At 34.2% G+C, this 24,352-nt stretch overlaps 1 protein-coding gene across 1 annotated transcript in view; it reads left to right on the top strand.

Moving 5' to 3' along the window:
* The window catches only part of LOC127869834 (multidrug resistance-associated protein 1-like), a 47,518-nt gene that overhangs the window by 12,323 nt on the left and 10,843 nt on the right, over positions 1 to 24,352 (top strand). The window contains exons 7-22 of the mRNA XM_052412494.1: positions 254 to 338; positions 995 to 1,064; positions 2,074 to 2,200; positions 3,786 to 3,877; positions 4,714 to 4,798; positions 6,553 to 6,720; positions 7,690 to 7,879; positions 8,748 to 8,859; positions 9,627 to 9,765; positions 11,224 to 11,455; positions 12,154 to 12,298; positions 13,102 to 13,267; positions 13,733 to 13,839; positions 19,397 to 19,489; positions 21,321 to 21,444; positions 23,287 to 23,388. Of these exons, the coding sequence (XP_052268454.1) occupies positions 254 to 338; positions 995 to 1,064; positions 2,074 to 2,200; positions 3,786 to 3,877; positions 4,714 to 4,798; positions 6,553 to 6,720; positions 7,690 to 7,879; positions 8,748 to 8,859; positions 9,627 to 9,765; positions 11,224 to 11,455; positions 12,154 to 12,298; positions 13,102 to 13,267; positions 13,733 to 13,839; positions 19,397 to 19,489; positions 21,321 to 21,444; positions 23,287 to 23,388 (2,037 nt within the window). The remainder of the gene's footprint in view (positions 1 to 253; positions 339 to 994; positions 1,065 to 2,073; positions 2,201 to 3,785; positions 3,878 to 4,713; positions 4,799 to 6,552; positions 6,721 to 7,689; positions 7,880 to 8,747; positions 8,860 to 9,626; positions 9,766 to 11,223; positions 11,456 to 12,153; positions 12,299 to 13,101; positions 13,268 to 13,732; positions 13,840 to 19,396; positions 19,490 to 21,320; positions 21,445 to 23,286; positions 23,389 to 24,352) is intronic.

Here is a 24,352-nt window from a genome sequence, read left to right on the forward strand (position 1 = left end):
AGTATTGTTAACGAATGGAGTTGTTTTGCATCGAACAAACCCCTTTATGGCACGAAATTCATTTAAATTATGAATTCTCACAGTGCTATGTGTCCAACGAGAGGATGGAATAATTGTCCAGGGTTCCATGGTAAGAAATCATGATAAACAGAACACAAAGCATGGTTACCGTATGGAAGCCTTTAAAGACCAAATTACCCTTCCTATGGCATTCATTTAATTTTTATAATATATATTCTATATACAACAACAGGCTTATGTGTCCACCAAGAGAATCCAAGACTTTCTTTCCTGTTCTGATCTGGATGAAATTGAATCCATATTTGTTAAGTCAGCAGGTACGTTTTCTTGTTTATGTTTAAAATGAAAGGTAAAATAAGATGTTTTATTATCATTATTTTATGGAAAATTAAAATTTTGTGCAAAACTCGTGATGTAAATACTTTTTGTTATTTGTGTTATAGAGAGGCAATTTGAAGCAATTCGATTATGCAACCCCTTTACTCGGGCTCTGAAATGGTCATACTCGAGATTTAATGTAGCTAATGGCTTGATTATGTGTCTGTTTGACAAAAACCTGGCTCGTTAAGGTAAACGTCATATTCGTTCAGTGCAATAATTATCTTATTGAGTTTTATCCATATGATAGCATGTTAATATATGAAAGAACGCTTGATATTCCTATTACCAGAAACGCAAGTATTGTATGGAATTCTTCCAACTATATCGAAATTTGTATGAGACATGGTCATGGATGTTTTACCACGAACACTATCCCCTTACCCCTGACCTAAGTATGTCTGTTGTAAGTTAATGAACACTACATGTAATTTCAATATAATATCAGCTTATATCGGCTACTCTTACTCGGCAAACGCGCGTTTGGATTAACGCTGTAAAATGATTGAAGAAGACTTATAAATTACGTAGAAAACGACAACAAAACATTTGCAAACGAAATAAAAAATGTTGTCGTCAGATACTTAATTTTCAGATTACGCTATCTACGTTAGAGATGGAGTTTTTACGTGGGACACTTCCGACCGGAAACCGGATCTTCCAAAGTAATTCATTACATTGAAATTGTGTATGTACGATGAAAAATGATCCGAAAATGGGTCTTAAACTATTGTACTATATGCGGCTAGTGTATCTCCAGACCAACATGCACATAGGCACATTTTAGTTAGAGCTTAAAGGGACCTTTTCACAGATTTTTGCATGTTTTGAAGTTTGCAATTAAATGCTTTATATTGATAATTTTAAACATTGAAAGTTAAAAGCTCCAGTGAACAATCGAGAATAAAGTTTAAAAAAAGTAACCCACACCTGGGTTCGAACCACTGACCCATGGAGTCCTGGAGTTAAAGTATAATCCATTGAGACCACTCGGCCATCCGCGCTTACTGTAGATAGTATTTTATACTTTATATAAGCTATACGCGTATATTCACAAAATATAACGACAACAATAGAACTCTTCAAATTATTAAACCGTTTCGCGCTGCAACGCTTCATACATTTCAGGTTTTTAAATCGTCATAAGATGCATATATTGGCTATTTTAGAGCTTGGCAAATTCAGTATTACTGTTTCCTCACAAATATCATAACTAAAGCGAAAATTTGCGAATCTGAAACAACTTGTCTAAATTTTGTCAATTCACCAAAACGTGAAAAGGCCCCTTTCATTGTCGCAAACGGTTAAAGGGTCTCATTAGCTAAAAGTTTGAATGCATTTAGGATCAATATTTGCCAGTGAATTGAAATCCAAAATGACTCATTGCTCTAATGTTTAGTGGTTTCCCGTTTTATTTTATTTCTCTAAACCACATTTTAACCAATTTATTTCGTCACATTGGCTTTTTATTGTTGTGTTGTTGTTTTTACAAAAAAGTAATGTCATTTTGACGTTCCCTGTAAATGAGTAAACTAGAATACTCTAGAGACAGCTGATAGCTTTTATTTTCTATTTTACTTAACATTTGCCTTTACATTATTTATAGCGGTTTGTTATCATACATACGTTTTTGTAATCAAATAAAAGTGAACAACACAACCTCTATTGTAACAGCATCAACCTGAAGATTCCTCAGAGACAGCTGATCGCTGTGGTTGGGAACTGTGGGGCGGGCAAGTCCTCTCTAGTGTCGGCACTGCTCGGGGAAATGAGGAAGCTGGACGGAGTCCTTGAAATAAAGGTAAGGGAACTGTGGGGCGGGCAAGTCCTCTCTAGTGTCGGCACTGCTCGGGGAAATGAGGAAGCTGGACGGAGTCCTTGAAATAAAGGTAAGGGAACTGTGGGGCGGGCATGTCCTCTCTAGTGTCGGCACTGCTTGGGGAAATGATGGAGCTGGACGGTGTCCTTGAAATAAAGGTAAGGGAACTGTGGGGCGGGCAAGTCCTCTCTAGTGTCGGCACTGCTCGGGGAAATGAGGAAGCTGGACGGGGTCCTTGAAATCAAGGTAAGGGAACTGTGGGGCGGGCAAGTCCTCTCTAGTGTCGGCACTGCTTGGGGAAATGATGGAGCTGGACGGAGTCCTTGAAATCAAGGTAAGGGAACTGTGGGGCGGGCAAGTCCTCTTTAGTGTCGGCACTGCTCGTGGAAATGAGGAAACTGGACGGAGTCCTTGAAATCAAGGTTTATTATATGAGCCTAAGAAATGAGAAAGCAGGACATAATGCATGTGCGTAACAAATCGTCCCAGGTTAGCCTTTGCACGTAGCAGAGGCTAATCAGGAATCACAATTTCTGCTTTTAATTCTTATTAAAGAAGTTTCTTTTTAGGAAAATCAAGTCTAGGAGTAAAGTATCCGCACAGGTTAATTTGGGACGACAATTATTGCTTATGCATTAAGCCCGGTTTTCACAGAAAATCGGTTCAGTTGATTATAATATTAAGGTTTATATAAGGTTAGTGTGAAGTTTAAGTGAATCAAATGTTTCGAAATATAAAATCACATCATATGATTAAGGAAATTAAGGTTAATCGTATAATTGTGCAAATAAAGGTGATTCATAAGTTTGTAAATAAAAGGTGAGCGATTTAATCATTAAAATCAAGTTAAATCAAATAGTTATTCAAACTTAGGTAGATCATATGATGTAGACAATGAAGATAACATCAGTTTATTATAAACTAGTATGGTAACATAATTATACAAATGTTTGTTTTTTTATTTTGAATGGGATGCCTTTTGTTATAAAATATACTGAAAACTTCATGGAAACTTAATCCGAATCTAAAAAATATATGTTGGTATATTAATTGTGTATTGGTCGATTAATTTTTTACTGCAAGGCTCTGATGACATCGCTAAAGACGTCGCGTTTAGTTGACTTCTCGGTTAAATGAAAGGTGCCCATGTTTCAACCAACCAAACATCTTGTTATGTTAAAGCATTTGACTATTATTCATATCGACTGAATTAAAAGTATAAAAGAGAAAGCGACGTTTTGATTGGGTATTTAAATGTTATTAGAACATGACCTCCTATGCAAAGCTATTAGATCCAGTCAAGGGATACCAAATGAGCGTGAGATTCTCAAGTTTGTACAATTAAATAAATGCCGGTGAGACAAAGACAACTTTTCTGAAAACCGTTGTCATAAATTGTCGTTGGTGTTAAACGACACATAGGCCAGCTGCGATCGACTTAATATAAAATATGTACGATCCAATATATGTTGTTAACAATTCGTTACTAGCTACAGAGATTTTAGTTTTACAAGGTCTTTTGGTTACAGAGATTTTAGTTTTACAAGGTCTTTTGGTTTTATTTCAGGGAACGGTAGCGTATGTCCCACAGCAGGCTTGGATCCAGAATATGTCCCTGAGGGATAATATTCTCTTTGGCAAGGATTACAGTCACAATTGGTACTTGGAAGTAAACGAGCTAGAGTGAATTTTTATGATAGATGTTTAGTGTACGTGTTCGCTTACAGACATTTTAATCGCAATAGGTACATGGTTAGCAGCAAGGTCAATTTACGTTACCAGAGTTTGATACATTGTAGGGTATTTATTTGCTTAAAATTATGACTTTGAATTCAGCGAGCCCATTTAAAACTGTATGTAATATTTCAGGGTATGTGTTGGTTTAAAACTTAAAACAAATCACGTTTCATATCATATATCGATTAACATTTAGTTTTGCATTTTTGCTGCTTTCTTATCATTACGCCTGCAGTGCAAAAATATTGTTGAGGAACAAATAACAAAAGCATTTGAATCATGTCAATTTGTTTAATTTTTTTCACCGTTTATGTTTCATCTACTTTTTTATATTTTCAAAAGAAATAAACAAAAATGCATTTTGGAGTACAGATATGTTCAGTTTCACTCACAAAAACCTAAACCTCTCTCACGGTTCAGGTTTTATAAGCAGGGCGAATATAATATTCCTTTATTTATTAAAAAAAAGAAACATAGCAAAGTTCAGTATCTGATTTGCTTCTCCTTTCTTTCATTCTCAACGCAAGTACGAAAATTGGAAAAACATGTCAGATACATGTGAGAAAATGCATATAATGGCTGCCTATTTATTAGGTGTCTTGCATTCCTTGACGATTGCTTTCTTAAATGGGACCTGTATATGAATTTCTATCATATGCCCCTTCATTTATAAAAAAAGGTGGGATGTAATGGCATCCATTTTAAATATAATTTGATATATAATGTTCACATCATACGTCTCATCTTTGTAACATTAGGTACTGGAAAGTCATCGACAATTGTTGTTTGAGATCGGACCTGGATATGTTGGCTGACGGAGATAACACAGAACTCGGGGAAAAGGTTTGACAAAAAGTTTTTTTATACAACTGTAAGGGTATTTTCGAGTCAAACACTGTAAATACTGATTTTAAACACAGGTGGTAAGCGTGTGGCTATGATATTAATTAGTGAAAACATCATTTTGAATGATAAATAATCATATTATAACGAAAAATTAACTTTTCTGAAAAAAAATATTTCACTATCAAATATATATATAACAAGGTATGCAACTCAAAATCACCCCAAAACGGGGTGCATCGCTTTGAACAGCCATATCTTCATCAATTGTGCAGCGATTTTCACGATCTCGGTCTTATTCAACGCAGAAATGAATTTCCTTTCTGGAAATGTATATGTCTTGCAATATTTTTATAAATGCTGGGTCAACTTTTAAGAAATAACACGATACACAACACGCATGACCCAGTTGACAGTGATCATGTATTCTTTATGAATGAAATCTCCAGTTGTAAAGACACACCTCCGCATTGGACCAATGAAATCACTCGTATGTTTAAAATTTCAGTTAGTTGAAATGTATGTAAACAAAGGTTTCAAACGGCGCTGGACAGTTAGTCTTGATGCAGAATGTAACGACAAGAACGGTAATAATGTTTTTTCATACGTTTTATTGAATTATGGTATCGAACTACATGAACTTTGTAGGGAAGTTGCCCTTTACTCCGTGAAGATTTCAGTCTTAAAGACAGCATGATCACTGTCAACTGGGTCATACGTGTTGTGTATCGTGTTATTTCTTAAATGTTGACCCAGTATTTGTAAAAATATTGCAAGACATATACATTTCCAGAAAGGAAATTCATTTCTGCGTTGAATAAGACCAAGATCGTGAAAATCGCTGCACAATTGATGAAGATATGGCTGTTCAAAGCGATGCACCCCGTTTTGGGGTGATTTTGAGTTGCATACCTTGTTATATATATATTTGATAGTGAAATATTTTTTTTCAGAAAAGTTAATTTTTCGTTATAATATGATTATTTATCATTCAAAATGATGTTTTCACTAATTAATATCATAGCCACACGCTTACCACCTGTGATTTTAAAGTCTCTATAATGCTCAAAATCAACGAAAATTTCGTAAAGTATTTCGTAAAATAAAGTTAACACCTAAACTATCAGTGTTCCTTATAGCAATAGCCACAATTTCAACGCTAGATGTGGTATGATTACATAGATTTTTGTAGATACAAAATGCTCGTTTTTATTTATTTGTGAGCACAATAAATTCCATGTTAATTTCCTGCGAATATATTTATTGATACGACACACGAACACTCAAATGGTGCCATGTTAAAACCATAATAAAAACGAGCATTTTGTATCCACAAACATCTATTTTAACAGACCACATCTGGCGTTGAAATTTCGACAATGGCCATAAAGAACAATTTGTAATTGTTTAGCTTTATGTTACGAAATATTGTACGAAATTTTCGTTGATTTTGAGTAGTAATGTTACTTTAAAGATTCAATAGATTCGTTATCAAATAAAATTAAACCTATTTAGAATAGTCGTATTTTATATTGAGTAAAAGTCAATATATATATTTTTTAATTTCTATGGTTACCAAAACATCGATTGGTAATGGTTTCTTTGTGGAACACATATATATTTTGTAACAACATGTCTTACATCTTATGTGCTATGTAATTAATTTGTTATTTTTATCATTTTATCATTCTGTAATTAAAATAAGTGTTTCCTAATGAACAACGTATTTATAGAAACAGGTAACTTATATTTAGGGCACCAATATAAGCGGTGGTCAAAAACAACGCATAAGTGTCGCTCGTGCCGTCTACAGCAACGCCGATGTGTACATTTTAGACGATCCTTTGTCGGCAGTAGACGCTCATGTGGGAAAGGATTTGTTTGAGAACGTCATAGGGAATAGTGGGATGTTGAAAAATAAGGTACACGTTTTATTATTTCTGTATGCACACAACCACAAATTACTATAGTAGCTTTCCTGCCTGCGGATACTTACGTGCGAACGTATGATACTGTTTGTAATAGTGCTCTGACTCGTGTCTTCTTGACGTGGTCTTGCACTCCTTTTTTAAACACCCTGGCAAATAATTATGCTGTAAGTCATATGAGACTGTGTTTCGCGTTAAAGAACCAGAGCCAAAGGTCCAATGGTAAGGTCACAGTTGAGGATCAATGTCAAACTATAAGCCTTTTAGCCTAATATAATTTCCGTAGCATAAGCTTGGTGTTGAACTGGTTTGCTTAATTCTTTGGCAAATATGCTAATTTTGCTGAGTTCTTTTTGAAAGAAATTGTCATACTTTAAGGCCAACTAAATACATTTAACAGTTAATGGCAAAAGTATGACCTATGTGAAAGCAATTTTAGACAGCATGACAAAAGGGTAAATAATGATGACATAGAATTATCTACATGTAGTGATTTGGATCAATGTTAGTTTTACTTTAAGTTAAAATAGAAAAAAACGCTCAAAATCTCGTTAAAACATTAACATCTTTTAGTGAATCTTCATGCATTAAGATGTTATTCGAATGCACAGCTTGGTATGGAATATGGTCTCAACGAAACATTTGTGTGTTAAGTTTTGTATTTTATGATTTCAAAGGAAGGTATCTTACATATAGGATACTCAGTCACTTATGTCTTGAAACACGGCACGCCAGTTGTTTAAATATTGTGGCCTCGGCTGACTCTGTTCATCATCAAAATAGTTTTGAACGGTGTCACGATAGCGGAGTACAGTTTACCCGATAAGCTCATGGTGTGACTATTTATAAAACATGATTTTTTATACTCGAGTCCTCGTGAATTTACATACTCAGTGTGTCAATTTATTGGAGCAAGGTACTTACGATGTTGTTTTGATGACATACGGCCTATTGGTATTTCAGACTCGAATTCTTGTGACACACGCTGTCCACTGGCTACCTCTGGTGGACAACATCATTGTCATGGACGGTGGTAAGATATCGGAGTACGGAACATACGATCAGCTGATGACACGCAACGGTGTTTTCGCCCAATTCTTGCTTCAGCATCTTGAGAACGAAGCATCCCAAGAAGATTTGGACGATCCTGAAAGTAAACATGTGTTACCGCTAGTAACCTTTCATATGAACATAAACTTATACAAAGCATGCTTTAGATTTTCGCTATTTTAAGCACTCGTTTATACTATCGGTATTGTAGGCACGGTTGTGAACTGCATCGTGACTCCATTCAAGACGAAATAAAATAGTACAGTTAGAAGCCGTGGAACCTTTAATCCATCAGAATGCATAACACTGCTACAAGCATCGAATGATACATATTACGCTACATGCAACATTATGTTTAACCTTATGTTTTCTCAATTGCATTAGTGGAAAGACATAGTTTAATGAATGCCAATTAGGTATTTCAACATTGATTTACACTACAATATATTATTTTTATCAATGATTTCAGCTGACTTATCAATGATTAATTGCACTGTTTCCTTCCAACAAAAACATTTGACAATTATACTTTCCAAAAATCGTAACCATACTTACATACTTACAACATGTTTCGTTTTCACTTAAACGCAAGATTAATGATACGATATTCCATCTATGTGTACAGTTTTTAATTTCCCGATGCACCGACTTGTATGCAAAATAAAATGTAAACGATTGTACCTTTTGTTTATAAACAAAAGTGGTCAATTTTATTTGCGAATCTGCACGACGTTTCTATTTTGTCAATAAAGAAATGACGTCATACTTTGGTGCGACTGTCCACGACATTCCGTTCTAATGAGATGAAATTAAATGAAACTGAAACTGAAGTCCGTTTGCCCTCGGTGATGAAATTAACGTTTTAATTTCATTTAGTGCTGTTATTGTACGAGTTGTATGGATGTTTGTATTTAAAAAAATGCACATAATTTACACACGCCTACACTATTCAACTCTTAAATAATTTACAGTAAAGTGGATCCGGGACAACATGTTGGAGCAGGTAGAAATCGTGACTTCAGAAGGCGGAAACAGTGAAGTGTCCGATTCGCCTTCTACCAGCGCCCGGCTGAAGAAATCGCGGTGCGTTTACTTCGTGTGGTTAGGGTTACAGATTTTGTAGGCGGGTATCCCATCATATTACCCAGCAAAATAATTAGATAGGATGAACATTGATCAAGATACAGGGATTTTTGTAACTTATCTTCTAACTAATCTAAATTAATTTTGGTATAAGACGTTAATAATGTTGGTATGTCTGTATTACAAATACACTATGTTATAAAGTGTTATTTTTGTATCATTGACAACTTCCGGTTGACTGTTATATTGCCCCTTTAACTGTTAAATTAAGAAAACAGCACATATTTTTCTAGTTAAACTTTATAACGAAGGCCTTCTTAAATATATTGTTAATCATTTACATTAAGGAATATTCACAGTTTCAGTAGATGCCACTCGTCTAGCATGAATATACAGAGTGCGGTAGAATTTTGATGAATTTATTTGAAATATCGTTCAAAAAGACTAAGTGCTTATTTAGATATCCACAGGTGGTTATCGGGCATTTACCTCAGGAAATGTCAAAAGCTTCAGGAGGTTAAGTGTCCAGCAAGAATACACTAACTGCCGTAGAATATTGATCCTTTATGTTTATGATAACATCTCTTGTATAACAGCTCTCTTCATTTCGTTCTTTAGTTTAGTTCATTTTCCTCAAGAAAATGTAGTTCGGGAAACGTTAGTTGACGTGCGAGAACGCACTTTAAAAGAAAACTTGTTTGTATAATACACAATATCGCGGTCCCTATTTAATATTTCCTGATCAATTTTGAATAAATTTACCGCAGTAAAAAGAGGTTGAGGCGTCGTCAACTGTCCAGTATGTCAGTGACACAGTCCCAGGTTATGCAGGATAAGACACACGTTTCTATGGCGACCAACAAGCAACAGGGTCTCGTGTCCGACGAGACCATTCAGGAGGGATCGGTAAGCCATGGTTGACAGTGTTCAAAGATATGCATTCTTGTAGGAAACAAACTATTCAACGAGGTCCAGGTTGATCGCTTGTTGTTAGAAATATTTCTACATTTCTAATAAAGGAATCATTTAAAAGTTTCAACGCTTTATGTTTTTATTGGTATTCGAGTGTGTGCAAAGAAATGGCATATGTCTTAAAAGGCAAATTAGAATATAAAACATGTTAAAACATTGGGGAATATAATAGAAAGCTGCGTTTACGTTTAAGTAGGACTTTATCCCAATCTCTATACACATTATCATGGCGTAGACTGCTGCAAAAGTACAGCATGTCACAACGTTACTAAAAGCCCCGCATATCTTTGTCTACAAACTGAAAATAACTCTGCGTTAGTGTCATGAATATTCACTCTTCTGATATCCAATATTAAGTTCGATTAACAGCTAGACATTAAAAGCGTTCTCTTCATACAATAAAAGCATTTTATGCAGACCAACCGACCTACAATACATACATCAATATTCTCCATCCCAAACTTCGTTTCTAGAAGGTCAAACAGTGAAACAGCACATAATTAAATACCATATTCATGTTAACGCAAAACAGCATTAACATAAGAAATAACTGATGCCATCTTGTATTCATTTGCAACAAGAGGCGTTTGTCTAAATGACGTCAAATAGATGTATATCTATGAATAGACCACATAGCAAATACCAAATTAGTATTAATTATATTTAAAAATCTAGTTAGAATATAAAGTTTCAAGTAAATTCATTTACACTTAACTGTCTATTTAGTACATAACAGTTGCAAGCATGTTATAACTAATGGTCTGTTCATAAAGTCAAAAGCATGGTCATGTATAAACAGTTGAAAGCATTGTTTTAGTATCTGTAGATTAAGAATAAAACATGTTAGACAACAGTCATTATAATTAACTGTCAGTAGTGAAACGAACCGTTTTGATCAATCTCTTATATCTTATACAATATGTTACGTATTAAGAGTAAAACCCTTCAACTGTAACAAGGTTAATGGTCTAATGATAATATTCGAATCTAATTAGTTGTCTATTTAGATCAGTAATGTGTTATGAACAAGAAACAAGTATTGATATGACTGAACACAGATTACAATTGGATCAGTGATTGTATTCGCTGTATATTGGTAATGTTTAACCATCAGCCTGACAGTGACATTTTTTTTTTGGGGGGGGGGGGCACTAATTTTGCTGTGATTTATCAGTGTATGCTCATAAAACATTATTTTATATATGTCACAAATGCAAATTGAATAATGAAAGCCAGGTCTTGCAATTAACATAATTTCTGAAAATTGCCGTAAGACACTTAAGAATAGAAAACAGCGTTTATATGTGTTGTTCAGTTTTTAAATGTCACATTTGTAGCACGAATGCTTTGTCAAGTATTATTTCGTACATACATTTTGCCATTTTATTCAAGGTTAAACCGAAGGTAACTAAAGACTACCTCAAAGCGATGGGTGTGTTTTGGGTGATAATCTCCATGGCAACGATGTTGCTGTACCACGTGGTAAGCGTCTACTCTATGTTCTGGCTTACTTACTGGACCGAGGATCCCTTCCTGCGTAACCAAAGCAACGTGGTCGAACAAGAGTATTCACAGGCGTCCATCTTCTACCTGATCATATATGCCGTGATGGGACTGGTGCAAGGTTTGGACATTTTATAAAACTCAATTGCGTCATCTAAAAAATATCATCTAAGATCTGTTGTATCTAATATAAGCGTTCATGTTTTGCAAATATGTTGTATCCCGAACGAGCTTTCGTAATGGTTATATAAGCTTGAGGTTATATCGGATAAGCTTTGGTTGAATCTTAATTATCTCTAGTGTACACGAAAAGGCTTTGTTTAACCTCAAATAAAAACAAATATCTTAAAAAGCATATTTTTTATCTTGAATAAGATTTGGTTTCTCTCGCGTATGCAACAGTTTATTTCTCGTAGGCTTTGTTTTTATCTCGAATAACGTTTTGTTAGAAGGCATTTTGGCGCACTTGTTAGTGCCCGAAACTATCTTCTTTGCGTTAAGAGATATATGCTTCGATATATATTTGGAAACAATGAGCATATAATGTTATCATTGCAACCCTCAATTCAATCAATGTGATCTATTATATTGTTTGTTGATAGCCGTCAAGATTTTGGCCATCTCAATCGCTCTAAATAAAATATATGTATTGACTTAAATTAATGAATAATAATTTATATTATTGTATTAAATTGTATATTTTGATATCTTCTATTATGTCACTAAAAAGGTTGCCATTTTATCAATTACTATTTACTTGTACCAAAATCAAGTAGACCAGTTCCGTGTTTTACTAGAGTATTCTTGATTTCGATTCAGGTGTTGCCATTTTCGTCGGCTACTACCTTTCTCTCACCAAGATTATTCAAGCCAGTTCCGTGTTTCACAACCGTATGCTCTACAGCGTACTTCGGTCCCCAATGGCTTTCTTTGACACGGTGCCAGTGGGTAGAATTCTGAACAGGTAAGTAAACACTAACTTTCGCGTGTGTTGGCAAAGTGCTTGTTTGAATTTTTTTAAATCCAGATCCTCTTTTCGAAAATAGAACCTTTTATAAGAATTCTAATATGTTTCACATGTTTGATTAACGCCAATAACGTTCATGATTAAAAAATATAAATGAAAACTTCAATGAAAACTTCAATAAAAACTTATATAAAACTTAGATGTCCCTAACTGATTACAGTGTTTTTATTGAAACTTATTTGGAATATAATATTAAATACACTATATTTGAAGATTTGTCAGGCAGTTTGAAGTGCTTCAAACACCATATAGGACTAAATGATTCTGTTTTGATATAGAAAGTAAAGGTCATAATATGGTATTTCATATAAGATGACTGCCATAACGGTTATTTCCCTTTGGTGTTATATGACAAGTTTTATTTATATATTTATAAGGTCCGCATTGTAATAATGTTTGGATTATTTGATGAGATTTATTGTCCAAACAGATCGGTTTTGTTTATTTTAATAAATTCAACAATACATGATTCTGCCATTCAGCAGAATGAATAAAAACGTAAACTTTTCACATATTATACCAAATTGAATGTAATATTGATAATTTTAACGTTAAATGTAAACGTGGTTTTAAAAATGAACATTCTCTACAACAATCGTTAATATTTTTTTTAAAAGCAATCGAAGAATCATTGAGATGTGCATTTTGATAACTTTACACTCTTCAGTGACCCCAATATGCTTTACAATCGAAAATTGTAGGCGTTCACATTGTTGAGGACTTTATTATCCGCGTTGTAGATTTTCCAGTGACGTCGACATGTTGGACAATCGGTTTCCAGATATATTTAGGATGTGGATCTACAATGCACTTACAACAGTGGCTGGCGTCATAGTTATAATTGTGTGCGCCCCGATTTTCGCAGCTGTTATAATTCCAACAATAATCATCATTGGTTTTATGCTGGTGAGTGCGCGTTGTCGAAACCATTGATCATGTGACCGTACAGTGATAGATTTCAGTTTCCATGGCTGATGCTTTTTCATCACATAATAATCATTTGTATACAATGTTTTTCGAGGTTTAAACCAATCAAATCTGAATGAGAAAGTAATCAAAGCAATTCTTATGTCTGTCTGACCCAGTTTCAGTCTCGAATTATCTGAATATGTATCTACAAATACGAAGAATGATATATGCAATTATTGTCACTCTTATTTTATTTATTTAACATTGTTTGTTTGTCGTGTGCTTTCGTCATGTGTTAATTTGCTGGGAAATTTATACCTTATATTAAAGGACCGCATATTGTTTATATTTAAAAAATCAATTTTATGTTTCATCCGTTTTATATATAATAACATCAAATAATAATATTCTGTGAAAGACGAATTTATTTGAATGCCCGCAAAAACACGTTATCTGTTACAGCACTATTATATGCCTACTGCCAGAAAGTTGCGACGTTTCGAGGCCGTAACAAGGTCCCCGATATTCAACCATTTGAGCGAAACCTTAACGGGATCAACGGTTATTAGGTAAGGAATTCACACTCATATCCATTGTGTAAGCATTGTGGTATCCGTTTTATAATTAGCGATTGCAAAGTTTGAAACAACTATATATGAATTTCATTTATATATTGAGAATGCGCTTTTATGAACTGCCATTTATATGAAACATTTACTGGCACAAACACAAACGGTTGTATGTAAGGTATTACATTTAAAGCCATTTTAAGCATAAACAGAATATTACTTATATATGCTGTGAATCGTTAACGAGTTGGGGGCGGGGGTAATTGTTATTAGGAAAGGAAATGACATTTCCACCCATTATTTTATGGACATAACAATTTTTTTTACGAAGCCATTTACTTGAAATGTGGATTTTAATGGGAAAAACAGCTATGAAGCATGCAATTATTATTACAAACCATAATCAATTTTTAGCTTACTCGAGTTTGCATGGTAAGCTATTGTGATCACTATATGTCCGGCGTCAGTCGTCGTGCGTCGCGTGAAGTTAACATGTAGCTTCTTTTCACTCAAGAGACCACATGCTTTAATACACAATGTCTAGACCGCGACAGTATCTGCGTCGTGTGCATTAAAACTATGGTGCTAATGCAAATATCAGAAAAAAAACTTGTTATCACTCTTGTGAACATTGATGAATCAATCAGTGTCATACTCGAGCAGAATATTTATCTTGTCAACATCTAGGCCGAGTTGAAATCAAGATCCCATTTGTTGAAACATGGGTCACCATGTCCTTAAACCTTGCTACTACTCAATAAAGCACATTAAGGACAAAATATTGATGAAACTTGGCCAAAATGTTTTTCATTACAATACTAAAGCAACGTTCGAATTGTGGTACAAATAACTTGTTCACCAGGTTAAGTCTTTAACTATTGATTTTAAATTAACCCATGCGATGGCTTTAGGGTCGTCATGGCCATATGGTTACTCATCCATCGCGGAAGAAAACATATGAAGTTGAAAAGCATAATTATATAAAAGAGAAATACCGTTGTGCTTTTCCGCACTTTAACCTACATTTAAACAGAAATAATGTCATGCAAAGGTGCATGTAATTACCAATTGTAAGGGTTTAATTTAACTATTGAAATGATGACAAAGAAAAGATTAAAATTGGAATCTTTAATAATATTATTTAAATATTGACAAGAAAGAAAAGTGAAACATATAATATCCATCTATAAGGGGATAACTTAGACATTTACACGAGGAACGGAATAATTTGAAGAGTTTAATTACCCTAATTTATACATAAAATTGAAATATTAAAAAACTATATTGGTATGAAAATTTTTACAACATAAGTTACAAACATCTTAAGTTTAAAGGTTTGGGACGTTGGCTAAGCTAGTAGGGTTCCTTTTCTCAGAGATATATTACCAAACACTATGACGGTAGTTGCATTCAAATACAAAACAAAACATTATGATTCGAGGTTTAACGCATGTGTCAGTATAATTGGAGTCAAAGATGTTTTAACAAAGTTGAAACTATGTATTAATTATAATCAAAGAAATTATTTGAAAAAAACGATGTTGAAACATAGAGAACCGATAGTTATACGATTCCGAACTAAATTGAACAGGTAAATATTGTTATTGTCATCTGCAGGCATACATTTGAAATAGTTAAGGAAGCAACTAAACACAATTAGAACGTGGTTGTTATTTTTAAGCAAATGTATTATTTTTATTGGGGCATCTGGAACCAGGTACGATGTCACATTCCCCGGTACTATATATTCATTTTAATGAAACCTAAATAAGGGCGACAACTATCAGGAATCAAATACAATCTCAATGTTGTTAAATCATTAAAGTAACTATAACGCTCAAAATCAACGAAAATTTCGTTAAGTATTTCGTAAAATAAAGTTAACACCTTAACAATCAGTGTTCCTTATAGCAATAGCCAAAATTGCAACGCTAGATGAGGTATGATTACTTAGATTTTTGTTGATACAAAATGCTCGTTTTTATTTATTTGTGGCCACAATTAATTCCGGGTGTGTAGAAATACCGAAACCCCGTAATTACCGAAATCCCCCGAAATCCCCAATAATATTTATTATTTATCAGGTACAGAAATCTCCGCTGTAAATATTGTTGTTAAGTTTTTGTCTGTACCTCTTCTTTCTAATATCAAAAAGCCACCCAGATGATTTTTTGACACTTGAAGAGCTTTACAGCGGGGATTTCTGTACCTGATCGTGCTTGTGAAAACATGCACTATAGATTCATACTCGGAATCCCAATAAATATGTATATATTTTAGTTTTTCACTACCAAACATGGATAAAAACAATTTTTCCTCAGTGAATAGATTATATTTTGCAATATTCTATCTTGATATCCGCAGTATTTTGATAAATAATACATATTATTGGGGATTTCGGGGGATTTCGGGGGATTTCGGGGATCTCGGTAAATACGGGGTTTCGGTATTTCTACACACCCGGAATTAATTGTGGCCACAAATAAATAAAAACGAGCATTTTGTATCTACAAAAATCTAAGTTATCATACCACATCTAGCGTTGAAATTTTGGCTATTGCTATAAGGAACACTGATTGTTAAGGTGTTAACTTTATTTTACGAAATACTTAACGAAATTTTCGTTGATTTTGAGCGTTATAGTGACTTTAATATTTAATATTAAACGATGAACCAATCGGCATGAAACTATGATAATTTAATACTGATGTAGTTGTCAAAAGAGTGTGTATTTTTAACACTTTCCACCTCTAGTACATATTGTTGCCAGAAATGATGCGTATTTATTTCAAAAATACAATTGCAAAGTTTTCCTGATGTGTTGGTGTTTTTAGGTAAACAGATGTTCAAAACGCCATTACTATATTTTTAGCTCGGCTGTTTTCGGAGAAAACCCCTGGTATTGTCATAGCCAGCTCGTCGTGTCCGTGTCCGCCGCCGTGTCGTCCTCAATGCTAAAACCTTAACATTTTGTAAGGGTTTTGAACATTGGCTCTAAAATCAAAGTGCTTGATCCTACAACTTTGAAACTTCATATGAAGCTGCACCTTGATGAGTTCCACTCGCCACACCCATTTTTGGGTCACTAGGTCAAAGGTCAAGGTCACTGTGAACTCTAATAAAACCTTAACATTTTGTTAAGGTTTTGAACATTGGCTCTAAATTCAAAGTGCTTCATCCAACAACTTTGAAACTTCATATGAAGCTGCACCTTGATGAGTTCCACTCGCCACACCCATTTTGGCGTCAAAGGTCAAGATCACTGTGACCTCTAATATAACCTTAACATTTTGTTAAGGTTTTGAACATTGTCTCTATATTTAAAGTGCTTCATCCTACAGCTTTGAATCTTCATATGAAGCTGCACCTTGATGACTTCCACTCGCCAAACCCATTTTTGGGTCACTAGGTCAAAGGTCAAGGTCACTATGACCTCTAATATAAAACTTAAACATAGGCTCTAAAATCAAAGTGCTTCCACCTACAAGTTTCAAACTACATATTTACATGCACCTTGATGAGTTCCACACGCCACACCCATTTTTGGGTCACTAGGTTAAAGGTCAAGGTCACTGTTACCTCTTACATAAAACTTTAACATAGGCTCTAAAATCAAAGTGTATCCACCTACAACTTTTAAACTTCATACATACATGCACCTTGATTACTTCCCCACGCCACACCCATTTTTGGGTCACAAGGTCAAAGGTCAAGATCACTGTCACCTCTAATATAAAACTTTAACATAGGCTCTAAAATCAAAGTGCTTCCACCTACAACTCTGAAACTTCATATGTACATGCACGTTCATGAGTTCCACACGCCACACCCATTTTTGGGTCACTAGGTCAAAGGTCAAGGTCATTTTTTATTATATATTATATATATAAATTTCATTTATACTGAAAGTCAGAGTAAATTTTGCTATATTTCCTTTACACATTTTAAGTCGTCACCTAATTTTACTTTGTTAGCTTTCTTTTCGGAGAAAACCCGAGGAATTGTCATAGCCAGCTCGTCGTGTCCGTGTCCGTCGTCGTCCGCTAAAACCTTAACATTTTGTTAAGGTTTTGAACATTGCTTCTAAAATAAAAGTGCTTCCACCTACAACATTGAAACTTCATATGTAGCTGCACCATGATGAATTCTACACACCACACCCATTTTTGGTCCAGAAAAAATCTGACAAACTTTCGCAGCCGAGCGTGGCATCCGTTATGCGGTGCTCTTGTTTAAATATTAATTTGCTCTTTTCTAGCATAAATGCTATCAAATTAAAGCAAGATATCTATGAAATAAATATATTTTTCAATCCGAACATGCTACAGGCTTTAAAATATTCTGTAAATGCTTTTCAAAATAAAAACACTCATTAAACGGCACACGATTGCTTTAAATATAACTGTACAATGTCCTTCTAGTCATATATTAACCACTAATTTTGACGTACCTAATATTTTCTGTCTTATTTTCTTCAATCTTTCGTCTTAGCTAACAGAGCGACTATCCAACACCGGTGTTTCGTTATACGCGACTTAACGTTGTAAAGTAATTCTATAAGTGCCTTAAATATTATACATCAATGCCGTAAAATAACAATATTACTGACAGCGCACAGCTTTCGCAAGATGTAGTGCGGCTAAACAGATACATTTGGTTATTTAAAAATTAACCTTGATTGGCCTGTCAAAACGGGCTTTAATGAATGTGCTGTCCAAACACAAACCACTCTGATTCAAATCCGGTCAGTAGGTCTCGATATTAAGTTATACAGTTTTGTTAAAGCGGGTATATACGATCTTGTCAAATATTTATCAATTAATATAAAATGTGTAAAAAACTTATTATACATATATTTCAATATAAACTAAAATAAAAGTTAAGAAGAACATGTGTCGAAAAATGCTAAATAAGCCAGATATTTAATTCTGAAATCGAAAAAGGCTGTACAGCCGAATTCGCCAGCATGTATATCATGCATGTACGATGTGAATCTTAATTTAGTTTAACGGTTTATTTGAAATTCCTGCAGCGATATCGATTCATACGACACACGAACACTTACTAAAAATACGAATGCATCGGTTATTGTAGGAAAATATGTACGAATTATCTTCGTCACAATGGGCTCGGGGCGCTAATTTGTATTTGCAGCATTTTATGAAATTCGTCTTTAATATATCATTTTTCTTGCATATTGTGTGTTATTATAACATATTTGTATCAACATATTACAATTCAACACATATAAAAATCGTATAATCTCGCTTTAAGGGCATTCCGGCGTTCAAGCAGCCCAAGTAACAATTGCATTTCCACCAGTGTATTGAAATAAAATGCGTTCGTTTTGTTATCAATAATAGAACATACCTTAATGAATTAACATGCACTGAAAAAGACTCTGCTGCGAATTAACTAGTTGTTTACTGATTAGGGTTTTATTTTCGTAGGTTACCAGAGCATTATTGAATGTTTGTGTTTTTCAGCCGTTTCCGTTTGTTTCAGAACGAAAAACAAAACATTATACTATTTCACTTGATAGTTGTAATTATTTCAGGTCTTACCGGTGTAACAGTCGGTTTGTAAAGGAGGCCGCGAACAGAATCGATACAAACTCTGCGTTTTTCTTCGGAGCGAACAATGGGAACAGGTGATATCCATAATATGATAAATACCGGTCATACACGGCTTTAAAGTGCATGTTTTATTTCTGATGCAAACACATTTGTTCATTTAAAAAATATTTTTTGTTAGACATTAAATTACTTGCAAATCGAAAACGAATGGTGCTCAATTTGAGCTAATTTGATCACCACGAGTGTGTACGGTTTTCAGTTTGCGGTGTGTGTGTTACTTCGTCATCGTTTAGTTCGCTACCACATAAAAGCCAAATTGATCATCCGCTTTGGATGAAACTTGGTCCGAATTTTTGCCTTTAGAGAATCTAGACCAAGTTCGAGTCAGGGCCGATTGCGTCCAAAACCAATGTCGCCAGGTTATATGTTAAAAACCGTGTCACTAATCTAGTCATAAATTTAGCTTATTTAACGTGACTTTGTAAGAAAACCCTCATTATGGGCATTTTTCACTGTTGAATTGAGATGAAAAGAATTAACAGGTCAAAAGCGTTAGTTAAAATGTGGTTACTGACCAATTATCTGCAACTCATCTTGCTACCAGTTGTTTATAAAAATATATTTTATATTAGATATTCTTACGTGACTCACCCAGTCCGATAAGCCGAAATGATCCGTAAAACAAAAGTCTGTCGTATGAACGAATCTGCACAACAACTAAATTTAGGTTCTAATCGTACATGCATGATCAGTTGTCAAACGAAAGTACGGTTGATATTCAAATGCATTGTTTTTGTCTTTCCGGGATATTGTTTAAGTATGTTGATGCTGCACTAACAAATATAAGTGTATATGAAGTGAACACCAAAAATAAACAACGATTGCGATAGACACCTATAAACTGTTAGATGCCCATAATATCACTTTAAGATTGAATATATGATTGACTCAGTTCCTCGCCTTTCATTGCAAAATCTTCATCTTCCAGTCGAATTTTGCGTATCATTAGTGCGTAGTTGTTATTAGAATTTCGATTAGTTGCATAACCTCTTTCGACGAAGGCGGCATGTAGCAGCCGAAGTGTTTACAAAATTTCATTTCTCAGTCACACCTTTACTATACTTATTCAGACTATACCTTTTCAGACATCATTCTTTTATAAGAAGACCATGAAAACAATGTTGTGTATGTGTGTGTGTAAAACCGGTCTACCTACCTCTATTGGTATGGGTTACACTTAGAGGTCCAAGGTCAAATTTGGATACAAAAGAGTTCGTCGAGACTTTTAACTGTTTTATTAATCACTCAATTTGAAGACTATTTAACATAACTCACGATCATTATGAAAGTGTCGCTTGCATAACCTGTCTCAGTACTTCAAATGTCAAAGTGACATTGTGAGGTCTGTATTTGACGAAATAGGAGTTTGAGGCAAAAATGGAACGTTAGGACATCCATGCTTTATGGACACATTTCTTATTCATTAAGGCGTATTGTTCCTTACTTAGTTCATATTATCATCGCACTTTCGTTTTGTATTTTGGCCGGTAAGGTGTTTATCAAATATCATTTTCTGCAAAGTTATGCTTATATTTTAAATGTTTGTTGATTTATTGGAATGTTAATTTAAAGTGGAAACAGTATCGTAGTTACTATTTATAACAAAACAGAACTCAAGTAATTTACCTTCGCATATATTTTATTGCCAACTAACATTTGATCCGCTGAAACTTTTTAACTTCATAAATAACACTTTAAGACATTTAAATTATGTTAATCATTTGAAACATGAGGCAATGTTGCTTACGAAATACGTTATTCTAAGCATATCTCGGAAATGATATCGATATATCAAATAGGGGTTTCGTCTGGCATTTGCAAAACACACAACACATTATATTCCAGATGGATTTCTATTCGTCTTCAGCTGTTTGGTAACATCATCGTTCTCGTGGTTATTCTCCTAGCTGTGACATCTGACATACTTAACGGTGGACAGCTGGGTCTGGCAATAACGTACGCCGTTCAGGTAGGGTACTTACATATCAGACGCTTTTTATGTCATAATAACCATTTTCGAACTACGCAGATCATATGAAAGCGTCAGGCGCAACATTTATCCCACCATCAGGTGTGCATTGGCGAAATAAACTCTCGCGGCATAAAGTTCATTTTTCAGCATTTGATACATGAAGCTATATTTTAAAGAACAATGGTGTCATCTTGTTTATTTGCTTGAAAGTCTTGTAGTTGATTTTTCTTAAGGTCGCGTAATTAAACTTTTCTGTATTTAATTCTAATAAAGCATTCTCTTCATTTGTGTTACTCAACCAATCATACATTGGTCATGTTATTGAAATACATTAACACGTTTTAAATATTCAATTATAGTTGATGAAAAAAGTTATTAGTTAACTTAAACTGATACATACGTAGATCATTATTAACCGATCATATATTGCAAAATTAATCAATATTTGACATGCATATGTCAATTATTTCTTCAAGTATTTATTACCATATAAACATATCGGATTGCAATTAGCAGTGTATCTGTTTGAGTCGCCAATTCTAAAGTTAGCTCTTTTACAAATGACATACAATTAATTGCGTAAATGTTAGTAGAACCTAGAAATAAAACTGCAACACTATTTGTTCCTTTTTTTCAAGGCTCGCTTGCATATAGTGCGCAACCCATAAGTGCTTTAAAGGTTACTTAAAACAGCAGATCAATTATATCTCTTTTTTATAATCAGATAATCGAAGTCACGCAAAAGCAGCCTGAAACCTTATAATATTTTTTAGATTATTTAAAATATACTTATTTCATTTATGGTATTCGTATGAATATTATTTTACAAAAATAACACTACTAACCGAATAGAGTGTATATGGTAATAAACTTAACGTACAGATGACGAGGTAAATAATCGACCTGAGGTGAAGCTTCCTGTAATCGAATGTTTGGTAGTGTATATTTATATTTATAGAAATGATGATAATAAAAGCTTTATTTACAGAATTATACATAAAGACAATGACACATTATACATATTATGCAGATTAATCAAAACTTTTTTACAATGTGGCCTTCTTAAAATAACATACACATATAGGTCTATAACAAGTAAAACATTCAAACAATATTTTCTTACACCCATACATAACACACATGTTGCCTTTTAGACAGATACAAATGAAATATCATTGATTAGAAAATAAGATGACATATCATTGATTAGAAAATAAATGTGTTTTATATTGCCTTTTAAAGTAACATTACTACTCAAAATCAACGAAAATTCGTACAATATATCGTAAAATAAAGCTAAAAAATTAAAAATCAATGTTCGTTATGGCAATTGCCGAAATTTCAACACCAGATATGATCTGGTAAAATAGATGTTTGTGGATACAAAATGCTCGTTGTTATTATGGTTTTAACATGGTACTATTTAAGTGTTCGTGTGTCGTATGAATAGATATATTCGCAGGAAATTAGCATCGAATTTATTGTGGTCACAAATAAATAAAAACAAGTATTTTGTATCTACAGAAATCCATGTAATCATACCACATCTAGCGTTGAAAGTGTGGCTATTGCTATAAGGAACACTGATTTGTAAGGTGTAAACTTTAATTTACGAAATACTTTACGAAATTTTCGTTGATTTTGAGCGTTATAGAGACTTAAAAGCAGAGATAGAACATGCCATTCTTATTCCAATTGGTAAACTGTTCCAAATATCCATGCTATGGTATGAAAAAGCTCGTTTCTTACAACCTGTATTCGCTTTGGTATTAACAATATCGTTATCGTTATCTATAAACACAATATTGTACGTGATAACATTCTGTACACATTGTACAGGTCACATGGTCAATGAATGAAGTCGTCTGGAGCATTCTTGAGATGGAGATGTCGTCAGTGGCAGCAGAGAGGATCAACGAATACATGGACTTGCCTAGTGAGGTAATAGGTTGATGGACGATCAGATTAGTGTTGTGTTCTCTCCTAAGCACGTTTACAGCAAGCGCACATTATATCACGCAAATAAATCTTAAACGTCCTGTTGAAGAACAAATAAATTAACGGATTCACGGCAGCGTTCACAAACGTTGAACGAATACCGATATTGAAGGCAACAAGTCCTGGGTCGGACAACGTTTCTCCTTCGTAGTCCCCCTTTAAAGACCGCCAGAGTGATAAGCTTAGGTGCGGAACAAAGCTAAGGATGAAAACGCCAGTGATTGTAAACATCATACCTGTGTACTTAACGTTGTTTATGTCGTACAACATCCTGCGAGATTTTGATGACTTGTAAACCGTTGGTGATGCGTCATTGTACGAATTGAGGGCGCTTTCATCGAGACTTTCGTCGGCGTATTTTTTATAACTATTCGGTAAAACATTAATTAAATTATTTGTTATTGCTTTGATTGTGGCATTCATTTCAAGGCCTGCTGTATTTTTACCCATGTGTTTTTGTCTGGTTTCTCTCTTGTACGCATCAACGGTTGATTTGTTAGCAATTGTTAAATCAGTGTCCATCGATATGTTTTCCATGAGCATTGAGGCTGATTTCAAAGCACCACCTTTCTTGCTGTGTTTATAATTGTTACTGTCTTCGCCCATTCCAATTGCAAATGTGTCAACTGATTTCCAATGACGAATGGTTATTTCATCAATGTCTAAAGCTGTTTCTGTTACTTCCATTACTTCGTTCGTTTCCAAGTTAAACCGACTATGCGATAGATAATTTTTGTCATCTTGATTTGCTAATGTGTCTATGTTACCACTCACATTGGCTCTTGTATGTGTCTGATCTGGTTCTGAAGTTGATGCGGTGTACGATGGCATACCCGCTGTCGCACCTTGGATATCGTCATTTAAACTTTGCATTGATTTAGAAGAAATTTGTTTATCTTTGCCATTA

The sequence above is a fragment of the Dreissena polymorpha genome, chromosome 2, assembly GCF_020536995.1.
Source record: "Dreissena polymorpha isolate Duluth1 chromosome 2, UMN_Dpol_1.0, whole genome shotgun sequence".
NCBI lineage: Eukaryota > Metazoa > Mollusca > Bivalvia > Myida > Dreissenidae > Dreissena > Dreissena polymorpha.